We start from the raw sequence: 11,849 nt of genomic DNA, 5'->3' as shown, positions 1-11,849 counted from the left end.
CTGCGCTGCACCGCACGTGCAGTCCAGAAGCGCCCGTCAGGGAAGGGGTTAAAGCAAGACGTGCCGTGGGAATCCAGGGTAAGAATTAAGGTTTGTCCACTGAAACAAAGATGTGATGGGACAGGACAGCTGTAAGCTGGTGTCCCTTATTGCCAGGAGCAGCTGCCCCAGGTGCTGCGAACAAAGCTGGTCACAGGAAAGTATGAAACGAGGGTGGAAGAAGTCTGTTCTCAAATACCACATGTCCTAGGAGATGGATGCTGTTGGCCAAGGACATGTCTTGGCACGTGGGCAAGGTCTATGTAGACTCACACCCTAGGCTACAATACAGGGGCTAACAAGTTATTTAATAGTTTTCTGAAGTTTCCAACCTGATTTACTCATTTAAAAGGATTCTAACCCAAACAATATTTTACTTGGCTTATGCTAATACAAACGGTTTCCTCAGCTGTTGGCGTTTGCTTACAGATGAAAGTGCAGAAAGAGCAGAGATTCCCTTCTTCATGAAAGCAGATTTGAAATCTGGCTTTGTGGTTTCTGTAGTTGTAGATGACAACTGCCTAGCTTTAATTTTGCTCAATTTTCTAGCATTGGCTGGAGGGTGTATTCATTTAGGTGAACTGCCAAAATGCCAGGCAGAAGAGTACCTGATTCTAATTAACTTAATAAAATATAAATTCTTTTTTCATAACATATGGTTGATTTGATATGTATATATATTATTGTTATATAGCATATATATATAAACTGGTGAATTACTGTAAATAAAGCAGGTTTAGCTATGATTTTTCTTAAATACTTAAAATTGCTGCCTGCTGAAAAATATTCCCCCTTGTTCTTACTCTTTGTGAAATAATACTTAAGACACCCTGCAGAAAACCTGAAGCACCACAGTTTGCAAATGAGAAGCACAGACTTGGTGCAGAGCTTGGTTTGCTGGTAATAGCTTGGAATTGCCATCAGAGTAGTGTCTACTCCTGATCAGTATAAATATAGGTAATAGCTACAAAATCTTGTTAAAGGGAATAGTTGTCCATGTCTTACAGAAATGAAGGTACCCAAATATTACCGTGAACTTAAACTGCTTTTAATTTTAGGATGTCTGAAAGTAGTTATCTGAAGGGAAAACGTAAGAAGTTTTGACAAGTTTCAGAAAATATTTGAAGACTATAGACACTTTGGAGGGCTTCCGCAGGACATTTTGAAGAACCATGAAGAAATTGGTGCCTGTAAATTTTTAATGACAAGGAATAAAAAGAAGAGAAGAACTTGTTTCTAGTTGAATCTCTGAAAATGGGTAGCACTGCTGTTGTCCTTTATCTTGTTTGGCAATTAATACGAGAGACAGACACATCTGTTGGGAACTGCATTCCCAGAAAAACAGTAAAATACCAAAGTAAGTGAAAAATAGTGATTTCACAAGCAGAAGGAAACATAGCACAGTGTTGGGAGTTTATTTTTTATTAGGCATAGAAAGAATGCTATGGACTCTTTCACCTCAAGTGTTGAGAATGCACACATCCAAATGACAGTGAGGAATGCCTGAACAGTAATGGTTGTGGTGGGAGGTTTTGGCTTATAGGTAATAATAATAGTGTTGTTTATTTTCCTGTAGTAAATTGGGAAAAGGATATCCATGCATTCATTCAAATACTTGCATATTATTTAGAAAATGCTCTGGAAATGTGTATAAGCTTTTACCTTTGCTCTGTTACAATCTGTTTTCAGTCTGGACTTTTTATTACATAACACTGTGATTCTAGTGACAAATATTTTTAAAATAACTTATCTTCTATGTTTTACAGCTGGAAATATAAACACTTTTATGAAAGAAGGATTATTCAATGTTTCCACTCTCCTTGTGAATGAAGAAACCGATACCCTATTTGTTGGAGGCAGAGATGCAGTATTTGCTCTTGACTTGAATAATATTTCTAGAGAAATAGCCAGGGTAAATTATAGACTTTTCTTTTTTTTTTTTCCCCATATCTTCTTTAAAAAAATACTTTGCCTGTGGCTTTCCTAATGTGAACATAATTTCTGATTTTAAATGTAGAAAAGTATTACTATTTCAAGGCTTGAAACCTTATCACAGCATCTTTCTTTTTTTTAGGCAAAGCAATACCTCTGTTCAGGTTATTTATTATGCCTTGTATGTTATGGAGATATATAGAAAAGCACTTATTTACCTAATAGGTTCAAAGTTAGGATTATTTAGGGATTTTTTTTACACATAATTTTGTGAAAAAACACTGCAACATACCACCTGACAGGTATTTTTGGCTTTTAGGAATACTGGTTGGCTACACAGGAAAGACAACTTGAATGTATTCGTAGAGGAAAGGACAAGGTAGGAACTTCTGTTTCCCCCACTAAGTTATTAACTAAAATGAAAATGGCCACAGTATCAACCTTCTTTTTAATAAATGAAGTAAAACCAAGTTCATTTAAATCTGTTGGGTTTGTTTACTTGCTGCTACGACACCAGGGTATTTTCAGATGCAATCCACTACACTATGTAAATTTTATTTTTATTTTCTATTTTAGATGAGATGCCAGAACTACATCCTCTTCCTCCACAAGATAAATGACTCCAGCCTATACGTTTGTGGAACCAATGCATATCACCCAACTTGTGATCATATGGTAATGGCAGTTGAATACAGGTTTTACTGAAGATACTTGAGTGGTGTGGCAGATCTTTGAACACCTTTCTCAAAAAATTCCTGTTGAAAATTAGAAACTTCCCTAATTCTTCTATAAAAATATGAAAGACCTGAAGAGTGCTTATCAAATGTTATTTTTTTCATCCTGCTTAAATGATTGTTTGCCATAGGTTATCCATGGGACGAACATAATCTTGCAAGGAAGAGCTGAAGAGAGCAAAGGAAAGTGTCCATTTGAACCAACTCTAAAGTATGCGTCTGTTTTTGTAGGTGTGTTTGCACTGACATGCAACCTGAGATGGTTTTCCTCACCTAAGCTAAGTTACTGGATACCGTTATCCTAATTCTATTTTTGCATGTCAACCCCAATTTGTTCCTTGTGATATGTCTTTGCATTTTAAAAATAAGTATTTTATACTTTTTTGTTTCTTCCAAATCTTTACAGATGGGGAATTTTATTCGGCTACTTCAAATAATTTCTTGGGAACAGAACCTATAATACTTCGCAGTATGAGAAATCCTGTAAGAACAGAGTTTAAAACATCGTGGCTAAATGGTAAGAAGTATTTTTTATATATTTCAGTCTCTTGAACTTTAATTTGGTGGATGAATTCTCTCTAGAACGTAGTAGTATGTTATGTATTGATTTTGTAGTGTGAGCTTTTGAGCTAAGGACAGAATTTAAAAGAAATTTGTGACTACAGAACACAGAGATGAGACGAGCCACAGCTCCTTTCCATTCATGAAAGCACAGTTCCTTCTCTTAATGTTTGACAGATCCATAAATACTTTTCAACCCTTTCCTTGTCCACTAGTCCACAAAAAAGTTCAATTAGACTTAATTTTAATATCTGCCATTTCTGTTTTTCATGGAATAAACCTAATATGTTTTGTGTATTTATGTGTTTCAGAACCAAGCTTTGTCAACATGGAAATAGTACATGAAAGTGAATCTAATCCAAATGGAGATGATGATAAAATCTATGTGTTCTTCACCGAAACAGCTGTCGAATTTGAATTCTATGACAAGCTTCTGGTGTCCAGAATAGCCCGCATCTGCAGAGTTAGTATTTGTAGTGTAAAGATTTTGTTTAGTGTATTTCAGATGAAGTTTCATAGTTGAGTGATTAACAATGGTATCTACACTGGCTAACTAAACAAAATTCTGTCATGTGCATTTAATTTCTGAACTAGCTTCGTCTTTTTCCTGCTAGAACAGAACCAGCTGTTCAGGTTGCATTTGGCATTTAAACCTTTTTTCTTTGCCTTTGAACTGAGATTTGTATTGAAAGGCCAACTATATTTTTCCCCACAGCAACACTATTAGGTGAAAATTACATCTATTTCTTTATGCATTCTACAGCGCTGATGTTATTCCTTCATTTAGGGTGATCTTGGTGGAAAACACATATTGCAGAGAAGATGGACATCATTTTTAAAATCCCGCCTTTCCTGTTCCATTCCAGAATTAAACTTCCATTTCAATATTGTCCAGGACATCTTTTTACTTAGAAGAAGAAAGTGGCAGGACAGCATATTTTATGGAATTTTTTCCCAACAATGGTGAGACAGAGGGCTACTAAAGTTTGTAATGAGCTGAGTTTGGGTTCTCACTTCGGTATTAATAGCCTGAGCACAGCCTTTGGCTTTAACTCAGAACAAGAAGCTGCTGGCTACTTACGCTGCATGTTTTAATGGACCACATTTGGTTTTCTTACAGCTTGATCCAACTGAGCAAACATTATCTGAAACAAAATGTTTTTGGTTCCTGGGCCAAAGCCTTCAATTGAAGACTAACCAAAAGCTTCTCCTAAGCCAAGTTTTTAGAGTTATGTTTTCTCTAGTCAGATGGTGGGGCAATTAAAACTAATTACATATAAAATTACATAATTACATACACAAAGCCCTGGATTCTTCTGGTCTTTATTGCACTAAAGGAAATAGCCGACATTTCAAGGTGCAGAATTATTCTTCTGTTCCAAAAGAAGTTATCTGTCATGGCCTGCCTGTCTAATGTAATGTTCTGTGAAAATGAAAACAGAACTCCAGACAAATACCTTACAAGTTTTAGGGTTAACTAGCTTTTTCTTAATGCTCTGACTAATGAAGAAAAACAAGAGAAAGTGTATGAAACTTCACATGTCAAAAAATACCAGTGACGAAGGAGCCATGAGTAGGTAATTCCCATGTTTTATAAAAGCACCAGAATTCTCATGCTACAGCACAGTCAGCACTGTCCAGCTTAACCTGCTGCCACCTATTTACCTGTCAGTTTATACCCACTGGAGCTGATGTGAGTTTTATTTCTGGTTATGGCAGGTTGGGTTCCTAAGATAGGAATTTGTAGAACATTTATTCCTTTGGTTGTGGCAAAGAGACTTAGACTTGGTATTCACTGGTAGAACTGAAATCACATCAGTGTAAAAGTCTACCTACATTTTCAGTCATCATTTTGAAAAACATTATAATTGGAGGCTAAGAGGAAAAGTATTGTGTTTTTCAGTAAGATGAGTTAAAGGGAACAGAAGAAGAATTAATGGTCTGTGTCAGAAGTGTGGAGCCAAAGGGAGGAGAATCCTGTCAAAATGTTGATTACCAGAGTACTTGTGTTCATCTGTCTATTTACAAGAAAGGTTGTCAGGAGATCCTCATTCTCTTAAGTTGTTTCAATTTATTTGAGGGCTGTTACTTGATTTTTAACAAAAGCATATTAATATCATCTTTTACTAATGTCTTTGTTTTATTATCTTCTTAGATAACTGCCTCAGAGAAGTATTTTTAGTGTTAGGTCTCTTTTGAGTAATCCTGGAAAAGATACAGCAGTGTGCACTATGGAGATGGGGTTGTGTTATGGTATTTCTATATAAAAGACAATAAAACTTGCTTTTATTTTGTGTGTTGTTTTGTTTTTTTCTTCTAAGGGGAAGATTAGACATATCAGCTGTTTGTGCGTACAGTATGAAAAATATTCAGGAAGTCTTCTCCAAAGGAAGCTACAAAGGACCAGTAACTGTAGACCATTCCCCTGTTAAGTGGATGGTATATAGGGGAGAAGTGCCAGTTCCACGTCCTGGTGCTGTAAATATGAATTTACTTGTTCTAATTAAAAAACAGCCTCTGCATTATCTTTTATTGGTAGCAAATCATTAGCTCATGTTTTACCAATATAAATGCAGTGTTTATAATCAGCAAAGAGATACCTGTTTTCTCATTCCATGATAGGAAGGTTCCCAGAAAAGCTGCCTTGCTTACAGTTCTGCTCCACCAGAGAGGTGGGGTTATTGGCTAGTTCATAAAGTGTGAGGAAAATAATGATTTTTCTCTTGTGAAGATAAGTAGAAATAACTGAATATTTAGAAGGAAATACACCTTTTTTATATACCTTGGTGAAATGTAGAAGTGATTGTAATCATGTTCGTTATGTTTTGTTTCTAGTGCATTGATAATTTTGCACGGAGGATTGGGTATAATACTTCTGCTGACTTGCCTGACAAAGTTTTGCAGTTTGTCAGAGATCACCCTCTAATGGATAACTCTGTGAATCCCATTGATAACAAACCAGTGCTACTGAAGAGAGGTTCAAACTATACCAGGATTGTGGTAGACAGAGTCACTGGCCTAGATAAACAAACCCATGATGTTATGTTTCTAGGAACAGGTAAGTGCTTTTATTTTAGCAAAAAGTACTATACATTTTTATGTATTTTGTTCCAGATTTTTTTTTTCTGAGACTTCAAAAAAGTAAAAGTGTTCATCAGCTCTGTTTGAAGTTTTGCATTCAGAGGCTGTCTTGCTAGTTTAATATTTTCATCCCAGTTAGATTAAATGTGTTTGGCTTGTTGGACATTAAAAGGCTCTCTTTAGAAACTTCCCATATCAAAGGAGACTTGACAGAAGATTTGCAAATTCGGGGATTGTTTGAGGCCTTTTTTTCCCCCCAAAAAAATCATTTCTTCTCTCTTATTGAAAGAAAAAATAAGAATTGCTTTGAAGAATTTCAAAAATTCCCTATGCCCAGGAATGTCTTCTAAATCTCTGTCTAATTTCAACACGAATTATCAGGCTAAAATGTTATGCTATGTTTAAACAAGTTTATCTTTAGAAATACATTTCATTTTATGTAGATGATGGATATTTGCATAAAGCTTTCAGTTGTGAGGGGGAAATGTTCATTGTGGAAGAGCTGCAGCTGTTTCTGACTCCAGAGCCTGTGCAGTCTCTCCAGCTGTCTTCTGAAAAGGTACAACTTCTGTCCCTACATATGGAAAGTGACTGCTGGAATAGCTTGCCTCAGGCCTTGCTCTTCTGCATTGTTCTTCTGGCTTTTAAATAGCCTGTAAATGTCTCATAATTCTGCTTCTGTCATGTATTTGTTAATAACAGAAGCCTGAAACATCTTTTTTTCTGTAGAAGAAGAATTTGCGTGTGTTAAAATATAACTGCAACAAGCCTTTATGTTCATTAAAAAATTAGGGAAGGAACTCTGTCCTTTTACATGCTATGGAAAGCTAGTTTTTCTTCTCATTCATATCACCTTCTATTCTTACAAGATTTTTAGTTTACTTTTATTTTTTATAAATACCAGAACATCTTACAATCCATATTAGAAAATAACAGCTTAAAATCTCGCTCACTATTGTAAAAGAACTCCTTCCTGCATTTCTAGGGGATGCTCTATGTAGGGTCCCTGTCTCAAGTGGTGCAGCTTCCAGTTTCTGCGTGCCACCGGTACCAGTACTGCTTGGATTGCGTCTTGGCGAGGGATCCGTACTGCGCGTGGGCTCAGGCTGCTCGTGAATGTGTTCCACTGGCACATGAAACTGCTCGTACGGAGTAAGTAAAAAGCTGTTGTTCCAGCTGCACACCTGACCTGAGATTGCTTTATCAGCTCACTCTTAATGTCTGTAACACAAAACTAGGGTGATTCCTAGACATGGAATGACACACGCTGGACCACTTCTTGTCTGTGTTTTCATTTGTTTGGTTTCAGGGATTTTTTGTTTTCTTTTTTTTTTTCCCCCAGGAATTTAATTCAAAGTGTGAAATATGGGGATGCTTCCAGCTGCCTTAGTGTAGGTATGTGAATGCTTGTTTTAAGAAAGAATATTTTAACTTCATGCAATCAAAATGCTTTGTTCTCACTGGAATTCTTGCATTATAGAACACCACAGAATTAAAACCATGTTGATTATTACTTTTGAACTAAGACCAAAAGAACCCACACTGAGCTGGTACTGCCTAATGCTCTTAACCCTCTCAAGCTCAATGTCAGAATACTTCAGTTCAGACTGAAATTCTTACTCTGGAGGGAAGCAGGATTGTGACCTGTATGAAGTTACTGGTGTCCCTTTCACACCCACTTTGCAGAAATCACACGACCCATCAGCTGTCCTATTAAATCTGTCACTGCTTTAGGATGCTGTTCTGCAGATACAGGACATACTCTTCAAGAGTACACTTAAAAAGAAGGCTGTTTGTGATCAGCCATTTAAAATTACTTTTATTATTTTGAGTGGGATTGGGAAATTAATTACTTTTAATGTAGAGTTGCAGATGTGTGTGATCCGGTATTATTATACAGTGAATTCGTAATGAGTTGCAAGATAATTGCTTTCTTCAGTGACACAAGATGTGTTTATGTCTCTTTAAAGTCAGAGTTGTCTTTAGTCTTGTGTATTTTAGACTGCACGACAAATGGTAATAAGGCAATCAGTGGGACAGTTGGGGAACTTTTACATAGCTGCTATCAGCATTGTGCAGACATCAGAGCATTTCTGTGAAGAGATGTCATTAACCTATAGAGAAGCTGAGGCATGCAAAGGTGAATTTATTTATGCATGGCTATGTATACAGGTGAGGCAAAATCAGATTAAAATCTGGAAGTCTTAAACTTCTAGTCCCATATTCATTCTCTCTCGCATCAGTGAGAATAAGGCCAGGAAGATGTCACAGACCTGTTAGCAATGGGATTTCTTTGTCTTTACCCCTTACCTGTTCATTACCCATAGTCAGCCTAGTGAATTAAATTTTATATTTATCTGAATATATATTTGGTTTTGTAAGTTCAACTAAATCCCCAGTGTTCTTACTTAAAAAACGTTATCTTCATAATTTCAGAAAATAGTGTGAGAAAATGTCTCTTTACCCTTGGAAACAACGTTCATCTTGAATGTGTTCCCCTGTCGAATCTGGCAAGCGTAGTGTGGAAGTTTAATGGCAGCAGACTTCAGGCCGAGGACTCTAAGTACCTCCTCTATGATGGAGGAATAGCAATATTTAATGTGACAATGGATGTGGCTGGATTCTATGATTGTCTCTCAGTAGAGAAATCCAAAGGGAAGGAATTCCTTATCACTGTGGCCCGCTATGCCCTTTATGCCCAAGAAAAGACAGAGGAAGCAGATGTTATTGCCACAGCAAATGAGCACACTGAAGCAGGAGCTGGGGGGTTTCAGCCTTCAGTACCACCTTCTTTAGTGAACGAGGCAGCAAAACAGAAATCAGTGGACAGCCAAAGAGAAAAGCTTGTTTTAAAACTCTTGGGGGCTGGGTTTGCTCTTCTTTTCTTTTCCTTGTTGGTTTGGAACTTTTACAAGGGTCACTTATCTCTGCCTTGGAAGAGCAGAGAAACCAGCTCAAAAACCACTGGTGCAGCTGGCTTGGGAAGTCCAGCGCTGGCTACAGAGGGATCAGGCAGTGTAAGGAAGAGTTCAGCCACACAAACGAGCATGTCTCGTGTTAATGAATCAATGCTTGTGAGCTGTTCTTCAGGAGCACAGCGGGAACACGTAGCGGTGCAGGTTTCACAGAGCTCTGGGAACTTGCAGCTCACAGAGCTGTTTGGTTCAGATGACATGACGTTTCCTGTTAAGGAATGTGGAATGTAAATTTGGCTAAGGAGGCAGAAGCTCTGAAGTGAAGATGACAAGCTGCATTGTGTATTACATAGATGTGTTACCAGTTACTACTTTTAAAAGCAAAATTCCTTGTTTGGGTACCTTTTTGACTTGATAGAACCATAAAAATAAATTTCTTTCAACAATTGACACTGATCCACTTTTTTGTCATGTTGGCGTTGCCCAATTACAGAAATTAATACTCCAGAAGCTAATAATACTTAGCATTTAGAGCTTTCACCTTCAGACTTTCTGTTTAATCTACGAATAGCAACTAATTAAGTCTCCCAATGCCTCAAGAGGTTGCTACTATCCTCATTTTACACGGGAGGTTAAATTACTTGCCACTGACCGTAGTGAGTATTGGTGTCAGATCTTGTGCTTTGTTAGAAGTTCCTGAGTCATCTTCCTACATTTTATCTTTCTCTATTTTCCTCTCCTTTCCCTTTATTTAAGCTTTCAAAACACTTTCCACACATTTATTTTTCTATTGTGTTTTTAGTGACCTTTATGATACATCTTCTTTTGCCCAAAAATGTCACGAATCAACTGAGATACTGCACTGGGTGTTCTGAATCTATTTCTGAGGTGTGGTCAAAATCCAGACATTGCAGCTCCTTTTGTTAAAGGCCGTTGAAAGCTGAGCATTTTTTGTGAGATACTTTTTCTTAATTTTCAAATAAATGTTCTTGTTTGGAGAACAACACGCTGCCTTGATCCCAGAAATCTCTGAACCAAAGGCTATGCTGCCTCACTCTGTCTTTTGCCAGACATGCCTGAAGTACAAGGTTGGTTCTCTTCTAGACACAGCATAGATTTTGTTCCCATTTTCACATAGCTGTGGAAGGAGAAACCTGCTTGGAAATGGATTCTCCAGTGTGGAAGTCTGTACTATCTGTAGCAAGATGCCTGCTTTCAAGTTAAACAGGAATGCTTGGAAATTAAGACAATGTGTACAACATCGAGCCCTGGGTAGGAAGAAGGACCAGATAAGCGGCTCTGTGGTGTTTTTTCTTCCTTAAAACGTAAATAGGTTAAGCTGCTTTTCATTGGAGCAAAGTCACAGTCTCTTTTTTTTTTTCCTGTGCCTTCTTGCTCCCTGGATCAAATTATTCTTCTGTTACGTTGCGTAACAACAGGTTCTTGTGTATTATGTGCAAATGCCCTAGAAGGAAGGTGAGGCCAGTTGTTGGAAGAAGCAAATTCATGGATTACGGCGTCTGTTGCACTGCTGCTTACCAGCACAGCAACGTTTGCCCTTCCCATGGCAGGATGGAAAGGTGGGAACAACGTCAGCCCTTCTAGCAAGGGGAAGCCGTCGGCATGGAGTGTGGGCGAGAGAACTATATAACATGGATGTCTGAAACTCAGCAGGCTGGACTGCTGCTGGCAAACCGTTACATCAAGACCTGCCTGGCTGCATTTCAGTGGTTCTATCAGTGCAGTGAAGAAACAAGATCTGAGGTGCATCTCTTGTCTTAGTTTGAAAGGGAGTCTACTTCCTGGCAGGGTTCCTTCATCTATATTCCTACTCCCTATATGCAAAGGGCTACATGGAAATTAATGATGCAGACTGGATAGTGGCATGTAACTAATAACATCGGAAGTGATGGAAATTTCCATTCGTATCTTTGGGGACACTTACTCTCTTCCCTTAGTAGAGGGAAGTGCAGATGGAATACAAAACCCCATTTCAGAAAATCCTCACAAGGCTACCAGCATTTGGTTTGAGTTCAGTTCCTGCTGATCTAATTACCCTATTTTAAATGTGTAAAATAATTAGCTTCTAAGAGACGTCGTAGATAAGTTACCGTTAACAGGTCGATATGAAAGATACTGTGCCCTACTTTCAGTAGTGTCTTCGGTGCAGTTTTAGTCCTTTTGTCATTGGCTGGCACGCTGTGTGTAGGAAGGACAGAGAACACGGGGCAAGAGGACGGAGCCCAGGTAGTCCTTGAGCCCTTGTTCAGCTGCCAGCTCCCAACAGCCGTCCGGTGTGGCTCTGACTCGCACCCTGCGATGTGGACACCAATACGCTGTGACACCACAACCCTGCCCCGTTGCTTCTAACTCTCTTGGTGCCAAAAATCTTTTGTGCTGTCCTGCTGTTGTCTCAAACAGAGCATTACCTTTGTGTGCTCAGAATATGCCTTGATATGATGCTTAAAATTCCTGGGAGCAACCCATAACCGCAAACCCAGGGGTGATGGCAGTGGGCACACTGGAGACAAGGAATTACAACTGTCTCAGTAAACCTCCCTTCTGAATAGGGCACAAAAAAGGGGGG

At 38.3% G+C, this 11,849-nt stretch overlaps 1 protein-coding gene across 1 annotated transcript; it reads left to right on the top strand.

Annotated features, from left to right (window-relative positions):
• Positions 1-1,293: 1,293 nt before the first annotated feature.
• LOC137675055 (semaphorin-4E-like) lies at positions 1,294-9,458 on the top strand. The gene is made up of 15 exons (XM_068420945.1): positions 1,294-1,396; positions 1,806-1,951; positions 2,291-2,350; positions 2,548-2,646; positions 2,837-2,936; positions 3,112-3,222; positions 3,578-3,729; positions 4,054-4,229; positions 5,588-5,744; positions 6,102-6,324; positions 6,791-6,906; positions 7,333-7,499; positions 7,690-7,742; positions 8,784-9,364; positions 9,438-9,458. The coding sequence occupies exons 1-15, from the start codon at positions 1,294-1,296 to the stop codon at positions 9,456-9,458; spliced, it is 2,265 nt and encodes a 754-aa protein (XP_068277046.1).
• The last annotated feature ends 2,391 nt before the right edge of the window (positions 9,459-11,849 follow it).

The sequence above is a fragment of the Nyctibius grandis genome, chromosome 31 (assembly GCF_013368605.1).
Source record: "Nyctibius grandis isolate bNycGra1 chromosome 31, bNycGra1.pri, whole genome shotgun sequence".
Taxonomy (NCBI): domain Eukaryota; kingdom Metazoa; phylum Chordata; class Aves; order Nyctibiiformes; family Nyctibiidae; genus Nyctibius; species Nyctibius grandis.
This window is presented reverse-complemented; position numbering and strand designations above follow the sequence as displayed.